The sequence below is a fragment of the Rhinoderma darwinii genome, chromosome 5 (assembly GCF_050947455.1).
Source record: "Rhinoderma darwinii isolate aRhiDar2 chromosome 5, aRhiDar2.hap1, whole genome shotgun sequence".
NCBI lineage: Eukaryota > Metazoa > Chordata > Amphibia > Anura > Rhinodermatidae > Rhinoderma > Rhinoderma darwinii.
Window position 1 is genome coordinate 276030904 of NC_134691.1, and position 19828 is coordinate 276050731.

At 38.3% G+C, this 19828-nt stretch overlaps 1 protein-coding gene across 1 annotated transcript in view; it reads right to left on the reverse strand.

Moving 5' to 3' along the window:
* The window catches only part of RBMS3 (RNA binding motif single stranded interacting protein 3), a 546958-nt gene that overhangs the window by 412873 nt on the left and 114257 nt on the right, over positions 1 to 19828 (reverse strand). Inside the window, exon 2 of the mRNA XM_075828609.1 lies at positions 13503 to 13669. Within this exon, the coding sequence (XP_075684724.1) occupies positions 13503 to 13669 (167 nt within the window). The remainder of the gene's footprint in view (positions 1 to 13502; positions 13670 to 19828) is intronic.

A 19828-nucleotide genomic window follows, 5' to 3' on the forward strand; every position in this document is an offset into this window, starting at 1 on the left:
TTTGGTGGATGACAGCAGATGCAGCAGGTTGCGCCAGACGTGGCGGATGACATCAGGTTGCGCCAGACGTGGCGGACGACAGCAGGTGCAGCAAGACACTACTCCAATCACTAAACAGGCTCAGGAAGGAGAGACGTCAGCAGGAAGACCAGCGGGAGGCAGGTAAGGGGAGGTTCTGCCATCAAGGGTCCAGCCACAGAGCTGAAAAAAGAGGGGCCCCTCATTTACCATTGCCATCTGAATAATTTTATGGGGTCTGGTCTGGGGTCTGAATTAATTTAGAGGTCAGATCTAGGATCTGAATTAATTTTGGGGTCTGGTCTGAGGTCTGAATAAATTTAGGGATCTGGTCGGAGGTCGGAATAAAATTAAAGGATCTTCCAATTAATTTTGGAAATTAGTCTGGTTGCAGTTAACGTGTGTGCCGTATGTGAGAAGGAGGCGGAAACTTCTAAAAGACATGCCTGCGGACATGGAAGATGGTAGAGCCTGCAGTAGCCAGAACCAGAAGGCAAAATTACAACTTGATCAGAAACTGCTCTGTACAAGCAGCTTCAGTGCAATGATTTTTTTTTTATGTTGCACCCCCACTTCAACCTCCACAGAACCCCTCTCGAGTTGCGTCTTTTCCCGAGCCGCCCTTCTTCCCTGCCACTTTCCGTTCCCCCAGCCCCCCCCCCCCCAGAGCCCTGCCACTGAGTCTTTCCCCTTTGCACCAGACAGAGCTCTTGCCTACCCACTGTGTTTGCTTTGCCCCTTTACAGAGCCCTTGCCATTTTACTCCTCACCCCTGCCCCCCCGCCACTTTCTGTCTCCAGCCCTCCCCCTGTTATTGAAGGGCCTAGACTAGTTGGCTCTATTGGGCCCAGGAATTCCTGATATCATTCGTAAGAACAACAATTTAAAAAAATATAACATCTCAGCATTTACATTTGTGCTAAATTAGCATCTTAAACTTAGATTAACTCTGTTATGAAACACTGTATGTTATGCCAAGTATATCGCAAATAATAAGAGTAACACATAATGAAATAAGAACATTCAAACACATGTCCCTGATCAATAATGATATATAAGTTATTGATGTATATTAAAGGGAATGTGTTGCCAGAAAAACATGTTTTTTTTTTAAAAATTAAACATTTAGTGTGTGGGTGATTAAACATTGTTCAAATTTTTTTTATTTTTTTGCACGAGTCCATGTAATATTATAAATTATTTCTAATTTATAATACTACCCATTTTTGGTCACTAGATGGAGCTGTTCCCAAAATTGCAGCATTGCAACATTCGGTTAAAAGCCCTCGCTCTAGTGAGCTCTCAGCATCCCCCCCTCCTTTATCCTGGCTAGTGCCGGGATAAACGAGGGGTTTGAACGATGTAACCTCCTACACTGTGTGTCGCCATTTTTTGAGCTAACCCACAGTGTAGTAGGTTTACATACAGTAGTAAACACACACAAACACGAACATACATTGAAATCTCTTACCTGCTCCTGCCGCCGCGGCTCCCTCCGGCCCGTCCGCTCCGTTTGCTGCCGCTAGTGCAAGTGCACAAATCCGGAAGCCGCGACCGGAAGTAGTAATATTACTGTCCGGCCGCGACTTCCGGTCCACAGGAAAATGGCGCCGGACGGCGCCAATTTCGAATAGGACTGTGTGGGAGCGGCGCATGCGCAGTTCCCACACAGACGCCGTACACTGCAGTCAATGGGACGGGAGCCGTTCGCAGTCCCTATGGGACTGTGGCTGCCGTATTCCATGTCTGTATGTGTCGTTAATCGACACACACAGAAATGGAACAAAAAATGGCAGCCCCCATAGGGAAGAAAAAGTGTAAAAATAAGAAAAAGTAAAACACAAACACACAAATGAATATAAACGTTTTTAATAAAGCACTAACATCTTTAACATATAAAAAAATAATTTGTGATGACACTGTTCCTTTAAGGACTTTAGTTTGTCTTGACTCCAACATAAATATCCAATAGGTTTCCGTTTTTAACAACTTCCTTTTATGATCTCTTTCTGGTAATGCTTTGATCACCCGTTCAATACCTTAAAAGGAGAAAGTGAATGTGTCCCCTCATGAATATTTCTAAAGTGTCCATTGATATATAAGTTGCATAGGACTACTAATATCTGATAGGTGCCTCTTAACGGGGTATTTCCATCTCGAACATTTATGGCATATCCACAGATCCTACCTCTGGTACCCCCTGACCCCATCCTACCTTTTCCCATTGTCGCTGATGCACGGCGACTGAGTTATGAAGTGGCCAGGAATATGGAAATAGTCTAGCTTGCTAAACTACTCTGTTTCCGTAACTTCCATAAAAGTTAATGGGTGTTACGGAAACTGCGTAGCTCAGCCACCTCATAACTCCGTGGCATGGACCAGTGAGAGAGGGAGAAGGTAGGATGGGCGTCAGGGACCCCGTTCTAGAGATAGATGTGGGTATTACAGGTGGGATTTGCATTTATCTTAAATTTGTGGCAAATCCTGTGTATATGCCATAAATATCAGAGATGGGAATGTCCTTTTACTTCTAATTTTTAAAGGACCTAGAGTATATCGATCGCATTGTTTATTATAGCTAATGCATTATACAAAAAAAATGCAGTATTAAATCAAGGGAGTGTTCCGCCCTTCTGGTAACGTGCAATACAGGCCTTCGATTTTGAGGAGAGTGCTGCATCCTTGTGCTGTTGTGTTGCAATTAAAATCTAAGACATTCTTCTATAGTAAAATGTTAACATTTTCAGGTATTTTCTAATGTATAGATGTGTAAACGTCAGATTTTGATATCAAAAGCGTTTATACAACTCTTACTTACAGACATGTCAAAGAAAAATTTCCTTAGATGGGTTGTCCGGACATTTTTTATTGATGGCCTATCCTTAGGATAGGTTATCAATATCGGATTGGTGGGGGTCTGAATCCCAGCACCAGTTTCAGATCAATAAAAAATATCTGGACAACCAACCCCTTTGAGGTTATTTCCTTTAGCACATAGAGTTATAAGACTGGGGTCAGGTGCTTTATCTACAATATATCCCTTTTGCCATGGCATAAGACTGGACAGTATTAGCTTGATAGTATGGAAACATGCATTTAAGATTTTAGCTTTTGCCTTGCCGTCTCGGATTATATTTTCAAATTTAGATGACCTATATTAACAGATTTATTTCTTAGAATTTAAAAAAACTTTTTTAGATTTAATTTAGTATCATTAGCAAGACGTTCTTCAGCTTCAATCTCCGCTCACTTGATTTATAGTTTGTAAATTTAAATAATTTCTCTGTATATTCAGCATCATTAAGCTTTACAAATGTAAAAACTCATTTTATGTTTTATCATATCTAAATGTTTCCTTATTCAGCCATATCAGTTTCCTTTTATTCCTGGAAATGTTGCTTCCAAAATTTAATTACAATGCTACATTACATTTAAATATTGTTTTTTCAAGTTTCACATTTATTTGTCTATCTTTATTTAATAGTTCACATTTGAAGTCTGTAAGTGAATTCCTGAAATATCTGCTACAGTGAATAATTTTAGCATTACTTATTTATGATTTTGTTATTTCGACTATGTCCACCTTGGCAACTTGTTTTTTTATATTTACTGCTTCATTGCTTCAAGAAATAAAATGTAGCAATTTTTCAATTAGTCTTAATTACAAATATCCTAAAGTTTTCTTTCCACAGCTTTTATGTAGTCCTATGTGTCTCTATGGTTACAGACTACGAAGAAACCATGTGTAGTTTGATTATGTTCATGATGTTCGGGAGATCTGCTCTCCCGTTCATCTTTTTTTATTCAAAAGAAGGGTCGGATCTCGGCACACGGAAAAGGGAAAACATCCCCTAACATTTCATGAAGAAATATTTAAAATCTTCCTTGTGCCAAGTTCTGTGCCAAGATCTGATCCTCCTTTTGCTAAAAATAAGGGCGCATTCATGCTGCAAACAGGATTTGTTTGTAGTCTGTAGCCATGGAAACACCTAGATCTCCATAGAAGCCATGTGTACAAAAAGGTAAGTAGGTAAATGGCGCAATAAAAACAACACTTTAAGAGAACATTAAAGGTGATACATTTATAATCCATATCATTATTATTATGAACATTACTATTCTTGGTGGTAGTAGAAGTAGTATGATTTTATGATGGAAATCTTTCTTTGTTTCATTCGCAATGCCTCCCTATCTATACACAATACCCAGTACAAGCTTTTACCTTTAACCATTTTCTTATTGGTTTATATTCTGATGCGGCATGACTTCTTATGCAATGTTTTAGCCATGCTGTCTCTTATCTGAGCAGTAGGGACCTAAAAAATAGCATAGATAATAAGTGTATTGTATAACAGAAACAGAATTTCTTGTGACTACTTCTGCACATGTACCTACATGCACTGATATGGATGTCACACAGTTAGGAAGTCAAGTGGTTGCTAGGCAACCTGAAATACCACAAACGGCAAAACTCATTAGTCGGCCATATACATGAGATAACTGTCTGACGAATACTCTTTTGGTTGACAGCTATTTCTACCGCCCCCTCTATAAAAATGTATGCTTAGCTTGGTCGAGAATGCATGTTTATTGCAATGGGGATAGCGGAATAATCCGGTGCCAGACAACTCTGGCAGTGGCTTATCTTCCACATGAACAATCCAACATCCTTCCCTGATCCTTCCCCAACATCTGCCATTGAGAGACATTTGGGAGGCCCGATACACATTAGATTGACATTTATCTAATGCGTATAGCTAGCTTAATAGTGAACTGCAAGAAAATAAATAAACATAGACACAGATACTGAATTTAATACGCTTAAAACTATATGTATACAATAAATGCCGCAGAGTTCGGCTTTCATACACATAAGCAAGACCAGCCAAAATAATAGAGCTAGGATCCAAAACCACAGAAACACTACAGAGTATACAGAAAATGTTAGCAGGAAGTGATGTCCAAAAAATTGCTAAACTGATGCATTAAGTTGCGCAAGATTGTGTTCAATAGCGCAATTTTTTGTGGCACTATGGAAAATCTTCTGTGTAGCTTAGGCCTAAGGCTCCAACTCCTAAAATGAATATTTTTTTAGTCAACATTAATTTACATACAGTATGTAGCGGAACTTATTGCCTTCTTTTTTTTCATGTTGTAAAATGTGCACATTTTTACAGGACTGTGTTCAATAGCGCAATTTTTTGTGGCACTATGGAAAATCTTCTGTGTAGCTTAGGCCTAAGGCTCCAACTCCTAAAATGAATATTTTTTTAGTCAACATTAATTTACATACAGTATGTAGCGGAACTTATTGCCTTCTTTTTTTTCATGTTGTAAAATTTGCACATTTTTACAGGACTGTAATCTCAGCACAAAGAAAAATATTCTACCTCAAGACTCTGATCTTACTCGGCAGTATTAGGATCATTTATCAAGAGCAACTCCGTCAATCATTTTTTCCTTACTTCCCCACAAATACTATCATGGCTCTCAATTTCCCATAAAAACCAGATGTCTTCATGGTGAGTGGTAAGAAGATATGCTCTTGTTAGAACTTGTGTGTGAGAGGAAAAGTGCATGCATAATTGAATACAGACTCCTGAAATCAACTCAGCCGCTGGAGGTAGCGTGATCTGCTCCGCAAAGCACTTAAGGGGAGCTAAAGTACAAAATCATTTCCTTTCCGTTACATCTAAACAAAGCTGAGTGTTTATCAGAGGGGCTGGATGAAGATTAAATTCTTATATTTAACATATAAATAGAAAATATGTGTTTTAATGTTTATGGCATTTCAGCTTTTTCTAGGATTGTGCTGTTTTAATAAAACAGGGGGCCTGGTTATGGGAACAGGTTAGAATAAATTCAATGGCAAAGCAGTTCAGATACAGTAGTAAAAACACAGATTAACTGAATAAATTATTATATTATTTACTAACAATTCATGCACAACGGTATGTAGTGAGGGGAAAAAGGGGCAAAATTCCCACAATATTCCACTGACCCATAATAAGACAGGTTTTTCACTACCTATCTATCTATCTATCTATCTATCTATCTATCTATCTATCTATCTATCTATCTATCTATCTATCTATCTATCTATCTATCTATCTCATACAGTAACGTCCGTTGTAGCTGACCACAAACTCCTTCCATCCAGTCTATGCCCTTCTCTGCAGAGATGTTTGCACATACGAATGTCCTGTTCCAGACTCAGTCCACACTCAAGAAGCCAGAGCGCACGCATGTGGGAGATTGTGCTGATTGCTCCCTGAGCACCCTGGGCTATAAGAAGGTCTCAGCCCCTTCCTCCCACGCCTTAGCGTTGTCGTCGTATCCTAAGTTTGTCTTGCAAATGGTCCCCTAGTGTTTCCTGCTCCCAGTGTTCCCTGTTCCTGTATCCTGTATCCTGATCTAGTGCCGTGTTGAGCTGTTGCCGTGCTGTGCTGTATACCACGCCTGTCCTGCTACTCCACGTCAGACGTCAACCTGCTGCCTAGTCCCAGCCTAGCCTGTCTTTCTACTGTCCGAGCTGCCACAGGTGCCCTATATGAACTATAGACTCTTACCTGCGCCCGGTTGGCCAGCTGCCTTACCACCAAGGCGGTACGGCCCTGTGGGTCCACGAACCCTACGTGACACATATCTATCTATCTATCTATCTATCTATCTATCTATCTATCTATCTATCTATCTATCTATCTATCTATCTATCTCAACAATAGATTAGACAATATCTACAGTATTTCATATAAAACAGACACTTCTTACACATACTGCGTACAGTATCAGCAATATGTTTCTTTGTGGGAATACTCAGATTTAATGATGGCCTGTATGCTATGGTACACTCAAAGCAACTTGACATATTACAGTGACAAGTTGCTGAAAAATTGATAAGGGATTTTTTAGTATTGGATAATTTGTCAAAGCTGTCGAGGAGCTTGTTTAACAGACAGCATCCACATGGACAACACTGTAAAATGTTTTTTTTTTCTTATCAGTACATCCTAAATATCAGAGACATAAACATTCTGCTATAAATCATTTAACCCCTTGTATGCTGTGGTCAATAGCGACTGTGGCATTTAATTAGTTTAACAGAGGAAGGGCTCCCACTGTCACGCATTGGTGGCCTGCGAATGTGATCACAAAGCATGCCAAACAGGTTTACACTGACAGGCAATAATGCTTTGGTATATTGAGTTAATTAAAAAGAACAATAACCTTTTTTTTCCATAAATAGGTATTATGTTTTGTAAAAGTGTAAAAAAAAACTCTTTGGGGGAGAATTGGGAACAAATACAGCAATTCTGACATTGATTTTTGCCTTTTAAATTTATGTCATTCATCGCAGGTTTTTTTTTACAGTGTTTACCGTTTGGGATAAATAATGTGCTCAGTTTATTGTAAATGTTATTACGAATGCGGCACTACCAATTATGTGTCGTTTTTTTTTATTTTTGGTAATTGCTGATGTACATGGCAGACCTGGTGTTGATGATGGGCTGTAGTATCTAACTACTCAGATGATCCAGTTGGCATTGACAGCGAAAGGTAAGGAGTTAAACAATAAGAACGTGAACATTAGATCTGGACCATGGAGCAATGGAAAAAGGTGGCCTGGTCTGATGAATCACATTTGCTATTACATCATGTAAATGGCAAGGTGCTTGTTAGCTGCTTACCTGGGAAAGGGATGGCACCAGCATACACTATGGGTAGAAGGGAACCTGGCATAGGCATTGTGATGCTTTAGGCAATTTGTGGTGGGAAACCTTTGGTCCTGCCTTTCATGTGGATGTTACTATGACACATACCACCTACCTAAACATTGTTGCAGACCAGTTCCCTCCCTTCATGTCAACAACATCCCCTAATGGCAGGGGTCTCTTTTAGCAGGATAATGCGCCCTGCCACACTGCAAAAATTGGGGTTTGAGGATATTGTGGTTTGAGGAACATGTCAAAGAGTTCAATGTGTTGACTTGGCCTGTAAATTCCCTAGATCTCAATCCAATTGAGCATCTGTAGAATGTGCTGGAAGTCCAATCCATGCAGACCCCACCTTGCACCTTACAAGACTTAAAGTATCTGCTGCTAATGTCTTTGCGACAAGGAACCACAGGACATCATGAGAGGTCTTGTGGAATCCATGATTCCTTGACGGCTCAGATTTATTTTGGCATCACGTGGGGGGCCAATACATTATTAGGCAGGTGATTTTAATGTTTTAAATGAATCATGTACATGGAATGGCTTAAAAGCTGGTGGCCACTGAAAATTTCTCTCTTCTTAACCCTCCTTACTGATTTTTCTCTAGTTTTGCTAATGTCCTTGTCACTGCTGGTAGCATGAGGCGGTACCTGCAGCCCATTCAGGTTGTGTAGAAAGTCCAGCTCCTCCAGGATGGCACATTCATACATGCTCTTTCAAAAAGGTTTGCTGTGTCTCAAGAGCATGTAGCAGATACCAGGACAGGGACGTAGAAGGGCATCAACCCAACTTTGGGACTGATATCTGCTCCTTTGTGCAAGGAGGAACAGGAGAAGCACTGTCAGACCCCTACAAATGACCTCCAGCCGGCTACTGGTGTTCATGTTTCTGACCAAACTGTCAGAAACAGACTCCACGAGGGTGGCATTAGGGCCGACATCCTGTAGTGGGACTTGTGCTCACAACCCACCACCGTGCAGCACGATTGGCATTCGCCAGAGAACACCATAATTTGCATGTCCTCTATTGGGGACCCGTTCGCTTCACAGATGAGAGCAGGTTCACGCTGAGCACATGTGACAGACGTGAAAGACTTGAGCCATATCCTTTGAGGGTCACACAATCCTCCACGTGATAGCCAACGGTACCCTGACTGTTAATAGGTACTGGAATGAAATGCTCAGAGCCATTGTCAGACATTACGCTGAAGCAGTGGGCCCTGGGGTCCTCTTTGGGCAAAACAATGCCCTGCCTCACGTGGCCCAAGTGTGTAGGCAGTTCATGGATGACAAAAGCATTGATGCCTTTGACTAGCCTGCGCATTCCCCAGACCTGAATCCAATTAAGAACCTCTGGAACATTATAAATCAGTACATCCAATGTTGCCAATAGCCCCACAGATTGTCCATGAGCTCACTGATGCGATGATCCAGGTCTGGGAGGGGACACCATCCACCGTCTCATCATAAGCATGCCCAGACTTTATCGGGAGTGCATACAGGAGCGTTAGAGACATACACACTACTAAGTCACATTATGAGTTACCGTAATTAAATTTACGCAAATTAAATTTGCCTGGGATTTCCATTTTTCAATTAGATTTTTAGGGTGATTTGGAATCCAGCTCTCAAATGGTTGACAATTATAGTTTCAATTGCTCGTTGATACAGTACGTCATGTTCTCAATAAATTACGCAATTTATATCAGTAAAGATTTTCAACATGTTTTGTTCATCGAGATCCGATGTGTCGTTTAAGGGTTCCTCTACATTTTTTGAGCAGTATATATATATATATATATATATATATATATATATATATGTAAATACTTCCATGCTCTTAACTCCCCCCACCTCATCTCTCCATGTCTGTCATCATGTATGTCTTTCTACTATAGTAACACCCTGTACACTTTGTGCCCTTTGTGTTTACTTTGATCAGTTCACAACTTCACATGATCTAGCTCCTACACTGGGACAAGAAGGACAACTTGTGTGGATTAACAGCTGGCAATAAGGGAATTAATTCATTTTAACTCTTTCACTATTTTTTCCCCCAATGTTTATACTAAAATATATTGTCTTGCACAGACGCTTTTCTGATTCTTACTTCAAAATACCTCTCCTCCTATTCTCTATCAGCATCATAACATTTTTCACGCAGATGATGTCAAGAGTTTGCTTTACCACATTTGTCTTATTGTTGCAGGGTCAAATTGATTTGATATCTCATATGCTATCTTTATGAAAACACTTTACGGCCTGTAATGCAAACACCAGACCAGGTGATAACCTATATATTTAGAGGTGTAATATGAGCATTTTATAGTTTGCATAGATACTTACACTAGGGTTTCCAAAATAATGTCTCTACCTCCTTATACTGGTTTTGATTTGTTAACACTAAATAAATAAATATATTCTGTGATGCAACTTCATCAAGTTATTTAGTCCCCCTAGAATTGATCCAGAATACTGAACACTACATGGTATGCCCAGTAAACAGCACTACTTGAACACAGACCAGATAACTCGATAATTTCGAATAAAGAAGCAGATGTGGCTTACTTAGCTTTCAATTAACCCTTTGACACTGTTTCTTCTGGAATACTGATAAACAAGTTGAAATGCACTGGGATTGGGTTGTAAATTGACACTTTGTAAGACATTGGCTTCAAGAGAGATGGCAAACATTTCTTGTGGTAAACAGAATTTAAAAGAGTACCTGTGGGATCTATACTGATACTATTACTTTTAAATGTCCTTAGCAGTGACATTGGAGTGGAACTGGTGCAAGAACTTTGTATTTTAGTTGATAGCAGAATATGCTACACTAATAAGTGAAGCATAAGTTTAGAAAACAACACTAAAAAGATAGTAAATTTTTGGGCATTTTGAATTCTCTTTTTTTTATTAGCAAAAACATTCTTATCTCTCTTAGTTCCTTTGAAGCCCAACAAGATTTACTTTGAGTTAAAGAGGCTCTGTCACCAGATTTTGCAACCCCTATCTGCTATTGCAGCAGATCGGCGCTGCAATGTAGATTACAGTAACGTTTTTATTTTTAAAAAACGAGCATTTTTGGCCAAGTTATGACCATTTTCGTATTTATGCAAATGAGGCTTGCAAAAGTCCAACTGGGCGTGTTGAAAAGTAAAAGTACAACTGGGCGTGTATTATGTGCGTACATCGGGGCGTGTTTACTACTTTTACTAGCTGGGCTTTCTGACGAGAAGTATCATCCACTTCTCTTCAGAACGCCCAGCTTCTGGCAGTGCAGATCTGTGACGTCACTCACAGGTCCTGCATCGTGTCGGCACCAGAGGCTACAGTTGATTCTGCAGCAGCATCAGCGTTTGCAGGTAAGTAGCTACATGGACTTACCTGCAAACGCCGATGCTGCTGCAGAATCATCTGTAGCCTCTGGTGCCGACACGATGCAGGACCTGTGAGTGACGTCACAGATCTGCACTGCCAGAAGCTGGGCGTTGTGAAGAGAAGTGGATGACACTTCTATACACAACGCCCAGCTAGTAAAAGTAGTAAACACGCCCCGATGTACGCACATAATACACGCCCAGTTGTACTTTTACTTTTCAACACGCCCAGTTGTACTTTTGCAAGCCTCATTTGCATAAATACGAAAATGGTCATAACTTGGCGAAAAATGCTCGTTTTTTAAAAATAAAAACGTTACTGTAATCTACATTGCAGCGCCAATCTGCTGCAATAGCAGATAGGGGTTGCAAAATCTGGTGACAGAGCCTCTTTAAAGTTCACCCAGTCCAATACCATTTTGGTTTTTTTAATCTAAATAATTTCATTTTATTTTATATTTATCTTTCTAGTAGTCAAAGCTTTTTTTTTTGCTTTTTTTTTTTACTGATACCTGGTATCTAGATTTAATAGAAAATATGCTGGCTTCCTGCAGGTTCTACTAGAGGGAGCTTAATAATAACTCAATAAGAAATTACTACCCAGGAAGCTCCTAAACTCCCTCTAGTGGTGGCTGCAGGCAGCTAGAATATTATGTTTTAAATGTATGTCTATGCAGGGGTTTTGGAGCTTTGTATAAAAAAACAAAGCTTCGGAAACTATAATGTTAAATTAAGAAATTAATCAACACAGAATTTTGGAACTAAAAACGACATGGTGTTAAAAGCTGAATATTCACTTTAAGGTAAGGATTGCTATTTGCTGTCTAATGTATTTACTGTTTTGATAAATACAAAGGAATACATTTTATCATAAGTTATGGCTCCAACTTTACCATCGGTAGACATTTAGCTGTTAGTGAAGTGGGAGAATTGTGCAACACTATATATATATACATATATATATATATATATATATATATATATATATATATATATATATATATATTAGATTAAGCAGCACAGTTTCAAGGCTCTGGAAAGGGTGCAAGCTTTAGGACTCAAACTCCATATCATCCAAAAAATAGACAACACTCCAACTAATTTAGCCCAAATAGGATTTTATTAGCCCATATGTGAGACGTTTCAACCCACTATAATGGATCCTTTTTCAAGCCGCAGCATAGTGGACTGAAGCATCGCACATATGGGCTAATAAAGTGCAATTTTTGCACTAAATTTGTTTATATATATGCTATATATATATATATATATATATATATATATATATATATATATATATATATATCTCAATGAAGCAGATGCATATTCAATAGCCATCGAAAACTCTGAATTTTGATCCCAAGGAAGAATAATATTAATTAAAAGATTTGATAATAAAACAATTGTGGCCAAAATCAAAGAGGTATAGGACACAGTCACATGTCTTAAAAACGGCATTATTTTAAATATACAGGGGCAAAGCTCTAAAAGGTGCAAAGGTAGCAGGCTTTTTTTTGCATAAAAGCATGCAGAGTTACCTTATATAGTAAGGGCCTGTTCACATCAGCGTGAGGCTTTACGTTCATGGGTTCCGTTCGACCTTTCCGTCGGAGGAACCAATGAATGAAATGCCAAACGAAAGAATTATCATTGAAATCAATGGTAATGCAAACCAAAGCTTCCGTTTGCATTACCATTGATTTCAATAATAATTCTTCCGTTGCAGTTGGTTTCCATTCCGTTAAATTCCATTTTTTTAGCGGAAACAGTAGTGTAGTCGACTACAATATTGTTTCCGTGAAAAAAAAAGGAAACCTCACGGAGCGGAAACAAACGGACACCATCTTCAATGGAAGCGTTACCATTGAAATCAATGGTAATGTAAACGGAAGCTTTTGTTTCCGTTTGGCATTCCGTTCATCGTTCCTCCAATGGAAAGGTTGAATGGAACCCATGAACGGAAGCCCGACGCTAATGTAAACATAGCCTAAAAAACATACTTGCAGCCAACCACATTTAACATACCAATAGTAATTGTTTAAGCCATAGATAGGTATTAAATATTAATGTAATCATTGATGTATAAATAATAAAATAACGTAGACCAGTCAAACCAGAATGTGTAGATATTTATCGACTATGTTTAGTTACTATTTCTAGCGATGTCTATAGCGATTTTTGTCCTAACCTATGGACTACATGAGCTATAAATATTATGTATTCTACATGGTAACAGTGGACTTTATGTATTATTCCCTCACTGCACTGAATTGACTTTTCTTCTTTTGATTAAATTCTCCATATATAAAACATAGTCAAAAAACAGAGAAAAACATATAATCATCGGTCTATATTGTAGTACATACATTATGAGATTTTTTTATGTGACTTACGGTTGACATAGCTTAGTGAGGTCTTGGTCTGTCGTGCCAGGCGGTAGTCCTCTTATATATAGGTTTGTTTTACTCAGCTGTTCTCCACTGCTGTTGCTGCTGTTGTTACTGCTGTTCGTACTGGGGCTGGGGGGAGCCATGGGATGGAGAGCTGGTGCATAGGACTGATGCAATACACAAAAAGAACATGTAGTATTAAAATCAATACTCTATGATGAACTATTAATTGATATTTATTTTGCTTATATAGCACCAACATATTTCGCAGCACTGTACAGAAGTTGTCATCACTCACTGTCCCCAGTGTCCTCACAAGCTAAATTCTCTATCTTTTTTTTTTTTTTTGAGTGTGGAAGGAAACTGGAGTACCCCTTTGGAAACAAACACAATAAGGGGAGAACATACAAACTTCATGCAGATGTTGCCCTTGGTCAAATTCGAACCCAGAACTTTAAGTGCTGCCAACCACTGAGCCACCATGTTTCCCATATCAATGTACTGGTTCATGTATGCTGCAAAATCTGTTGACATTAACTCAATATAATAATTTTATAGAGGTAACAATTTCTTTCGATTCATCTGATAATAACTTGTTATCGCATAGATTTTAGAGAATATTTGTAGTGAATCTCGAGTAGTACCATATAATGTTTTGTTTAAAAAACAGAGTGGAAAACATAAAACTGTAGGCCACACACAATTTACTAGATACTAGTGTATTACTCAACCTCATTTATGAGAACTGTGTAAAAAAAATGAACTGGCCTTGTAGCCCATAGCAACCAATTACAGTGCAGATTTCATTTTTCCAGAGGAGTTTGGAAAATAAAAACTGAGCTCTAATTGGTTGCTATGAACAACAAGGACAGTTTCACTATTAGCCAGTTTGATAAATATTCCTCAATGGTATAATCTTAGAGCCCATCCGGTGGCTTAACATGTCTATTCACACGAGCATGTTTCTCATAAGGGCATTGTCCATTTTAACAATGGATAGCATGGTGACCCATGCAATTAATTGTGGCTAGTCACACATCCAGGTTTTTTTTTATGGAGCGTGTGTCTGTTGTGAGAAACTCACTGCATGTCCTTTTCTGGTCCAGACTCGCCCATTAAAGTGTATGGGTGTGTGAAACAACGGACAGCACACAGACAACATCAGTTGCTAAAGAAATGCAGAGAAAAGAAGAAAAGTGAAACCAGGAATTGCTTGCAGAGGAGAAACCCGGACGAGAAAAATAGAGGACACAAGGAAATATAAAGACTTAGTTATTTGGGTAATTACTAAGCTCAACTCTAAGGCTACATGCACATGTTGCGTATTTTGCTGCGGAAAGTATGCAGCAAAACTGCAGGAAACCGCAAGAAATTTGCAGGAAAAAAACTCACCCAATGGTGCATTTTTTGATGCATTTTTCACGTTTTGCTGCGTAAATTGCAGCATTTTCATGCTGCGGGTTTTGCTTCGTATTTCTGTAGAACTACAGGGATAGAAATCGCAAGCGGAATTGCAAGATAAATTGACATGCGGCGGTTTAAAAAAAAATGTACCGCGGGTCAAGTTACGCACTAAAAAATACCGCAGTGTGGACATGAGATTACCAGGAATCTCATTGTCTATGCTGGTATGGTATTACGCTGCATTTTTGCCACACGCAAATACGCGTGGCAATACCGCACGTAATACGCATCGTGTGCATTGACTCTAAAGCTTCATGCATATTACCATATTACAGATCCATAGAACAAGTTGTACATAGCCGTAATACAGTACTTATTGACTTCTATGGGGCCCTACTGTACCTCCATATGTTTAAATTTAATATGAAGTTATACTGAATCTGTAAAAAATAAAATAAAAAATAAATAAAAATGATGGCATGCTCCATCAGATGTAATATTATGGCGGTATTCTCCCCATTTCTTCTTAAGAAGAATAACTTTGTAGTACAGTGTCAAGTCAGAGTGAAAATGGCTCTGTAGTATGGAGCAGCAGGGACACGGTGTGCCGCCATACAGACACCGTACACACGGCTCTGCCTTTTGTGCATGAGGCCCAGCCCCAGTTTTTGGAACTTAATTTCAGTCTATGGTAAAATCTGTGGTTAAACAAATTAGCATATAGATCCAAATATTCCCATGATATTGGGTCCGTCATTGACTAGAATTATATTTCTGAGACTGATTGCAGGTGATCTTGATAGTATGCTTGCTATACTGCAAATGTAAATCTCAGGCTTTAATCGTCATGTAGTAATTGCCCCATATTTTAGTATGATCCACTGCTTGATTTAAGGTTTCTTGCATTTAAAAGTATTTATTTCGTCACAATTCAGGTATATTATAGGACCAGAGCTTTCTATTTATATAAATTTACTAATTTAAGATATTACATATAAACAATAAAAGCTCTCTCAAGTTCTGGAAGCGTTGACAGTACTATGAACCATTTTTCTAAGTACCATGAAGTTATTTTTTTTCGCTTTCTAGAGACTAGGCATTGAAAGGTTTGGCTTTGAGGAGAAGAGCCGGCTCCTGCATTCTGCCATCTGCCTTCCCCCAGAGAGAAAAGCAGGTATAATGCTTAGGCTTATGTGTTCTACTAAAATCAGCTTGACAAAACCTGGCAGCCAAGTACCAACGAAAATTCAAAATGTGACATCTGGAGAAATAGTTCAGATATTTTAAAACAGCAACCACCTGTATTATGAGAATAACTGCATTTTAGCTTATTCTTTAATAATATTGCTAAAATATTCAAGTAAGTTACTGAAATATATCACCTTTTTTAGAGTCCGTTGTGCAAGGTTGAGCAATAAAGAGCAATATTTTATGAAGATTATTTTTTTCACTGAACAGTATGTTAAAGTGAATATCACATGGAGATAGTTTTTAACCCTGCATGATCATTTACCAATTATGCAGTTTTACATAAATATGCTAAGCCATATCACAAACGAATTACATATTTTAAGCCAAATATGTATGAACAATATGTATTTATTTTCTTTGGGACTAGGTATATAAAAAATAAATTGATAAGTATACTGCCACCAGAGTACATACTACAGGACAACAATTCTTGTTTTATAAATTCCATTTTTTGGAAGTGGGTACGGACAAAGTCTATTATAACTAGGTTGGGTTATATGGAATATAATGTACTAATGTACTATTGTAAGGTGAAGACTAGATAGGCAATATTAAAATTTTGGCAATAGCAAATGGGAGATTGCATATACACACTCTTTTCTGTATTTTGCCAGCCATATACTGTGCATTACATCGCTGGCCGATAGCATCAGAACTGGAGTGTTTCGACAACTTTAATCCAAAATGTTTGGCCAGATTTACTATGAGAAAGAGAAAAGCTGCTGTCCTTGGAGGAGAAACCGAACTCTTTTTCTTAACCCCGTAATTCTTCAACAAACTGTCAACTTATACAGGCTGTTGCAATGCAATGACCCAAGTGGCTCATTCCAGTGCTGCTTGGTTGTCATGGTTTCATGTCTGGCAGAGGGTTAACTGTAGCCCAGAAAAGGACAATTGAGGATCTCCATCATTTCATAAATCCCTATCCATGTTGTCAATATCACTCAATGGAGCGCTACCATTTAATCATGCATGAGGTGTAATACTTTGCTTACACTGCAGAAATTTCTTTATAATTCAAGTAATCTACGAGTTAAAAAAAACATGTCCTTGTAGTTACTAATAAGTAAATGATACAAAATTAGTATGCAAGTCGAGATCTCTGATAAATAATGGTATCATAAGTTGTTTAAAACATCTGTTTTGACAGTGAAAAAGTAGCCCAAGCTGTGGAAATCCCAAACAGCTACGTACGCCAGTAGACCTTTTCTGTGTAAAGCCATTCTACACGAGACACCTGTGGTCAGGAAATAACGGGCAAGGAACAGCTCATTAATTAATATCATGCCTCTGATTTATAATGTTTCAAAATCGGCACTAAACATTTTAAGCAAAACAAAGGCACAATTAAAATAGTGTGTTCTGCCAAAATTCCTAACAAGTGATGCAAGTTCTCATTCAGATTGCAAACAGATGCTAAAGAGAGCAGAAAAGGATTGTGTTGTAATATGTTAGCATAAATAATATCTGGCCAGTTATTAACCGTTCAAAGAGATTGTTTTACACACTTGTTGAAAGGACATGCTTTGTTCCAACGAGTTGAAAAATGTATTTTTATTACACAAGAAAACGTAACTTATAATGTAGAACATGGGATAATACATTTAGTTGTGACCTTTGTCTATATCTAGAGACATTCTCACGTAAGTCAGCAAAATAAAAGCTTGCGTTGTCCACAGACTCCACTATTCTGCCCAGTCTCTTCCCTAGGGAAAGTGCGTAATTATATTATAAATTATCATTTCTAAAATATAATTCATTTTAGGTCAAAGTCGAGTTTTTTTCAAAATAAGACGTAAGACTGAAGACAAATAAAAAAAATAAAAGAAATAGTAATACAAAATTCTACCAAATGCACCTATGGTAATAATTTTTATTTTTTATTATTATTATTATTAGTATTTTGAATTTATTTTGTTTTTAATGATGTTTTGACAAGGAATCATATATAACTGTTTGATATTCATGGCTTACCAGTACAATTCACCATGTTTTAAGTGGTGCATCCTGTTTGCATGTCCTTACCCTTTTCACACCTTACCATATTATGTTCCCCCCACCATTTCCACGGTTTTCCACACCATTTTTATTTCTTCCTCCCTCTTCCCTTTTCACTTTATATTTCCACCACCACCATATTGACTGCGATCTCCATCTTAGCAAGTGCATAATAAATGCATCAACCTAGAAATGAACAAATGCACTTTTAGTTCACCTAAATACTTGTAAAACTATCCATACCTCACTAGAACTCTCTTGCGCCGGCCTGCCCCAACCTTATTAACCTTGCCATGTGTGACTAATTCTTTCTGGACCGTTCTCCATAATGTACATTCCTAGTGATTGACGGCAACTGTATACATGAATTCTGCTTGCATAATAATATCTATATTACGCACGCAAAGATCTTACCTGAAAAACGACACTTTGTAACTTACCTTCCAATTATTTGGATTATTTTTCCTCCCCTTCTCTCTTCCCCTGCCCACTTCTGGGCTACGTTATAGTATTATGTTATCGTTATTGTTAATTTAAAATAATTTATAGAAAAAATTTACTATAAAAAAACATTTGTAATCGGACAGTAGCTACACAAACTGGTATTACATGCCGATGACTTATTCCTTTACATCCTTAGCCCTGAAATAGATTTTGACAGATTAGCAATATTTTGGTAATTTTTTTCTAAAATGGAAGCTTTGAATATTTATTTACCATCTCCCACTGTTAGTTCACTAAAATGTCCTTTTCAATCTTCTGGCAGGTCAACAGTTTTAAATACTTAGGCATCCAGGTCCTTTCAGACCCGGCTAATCTTTACTCATATAATTATCTGCCCTTACTTTTTTACACTGTCCGTACCCTTATAGATTATATCGTCCTGAATTATCCCAGTTTGGCAGCATGAATGTGGTCAAGATTGATATCCTGCCACATTTTTATACTTTTTTTCAAACTGTTCCTATAGCAATCTCTCAGTCTTATTTCCGACACCTTAATTCAGCCTTAAAAATCTTTATTTGAGGAAACCAAAAAGACATTAAACTGATGACTTCTGACCCCTCCAAGCCTAAAATAGTGACGGGCCTCCCTGATCTAGCCCTGTACCATCAAGCGACTCTCCTAACAAGACTAATGGATTGGCACCATCTTCCAAAAGATGGGTGGAGCTGGAAAGCTCTTTAACTTCCATATCTCCGACACATGGGCCTCTAAAATGGGTCACGAAAATGGACCATTTGCTGAGGATGGAATCACTCATGGCTGAGGCCCATGACTAATTTTCTCAAGTTATGTCCATGAAGCAATGCTGGATTGACGTTAAACAAAACCCTGGTTTGTTGAGTGGCTATTGTACTTAGCATTACTTTAAATAGCCTTCATTGATAAAGTCAACAAAGACTTTATCAACCCCAACAGATAAATTGCTCATCCTTTCCCTCCTCCTATCCCTCTTTTTTTCTTCTTTTCCTTTTCCCCTCCTTCTCTATTACTTCTATCTCTCTTTCTATTGTTCTCACTCCTCTTTCTTTCTCTCTGGCATGGTCCACAAACTTAGTGTGCTCTTACATGGCCCAACATGGACTATGTAAATGAGCGCGGATTAACGAGACAGCTCGTTGATCGGCGCTCGTTTGCTTCTTTCACAAGGAGCAATGCATGGGGACAAGCGA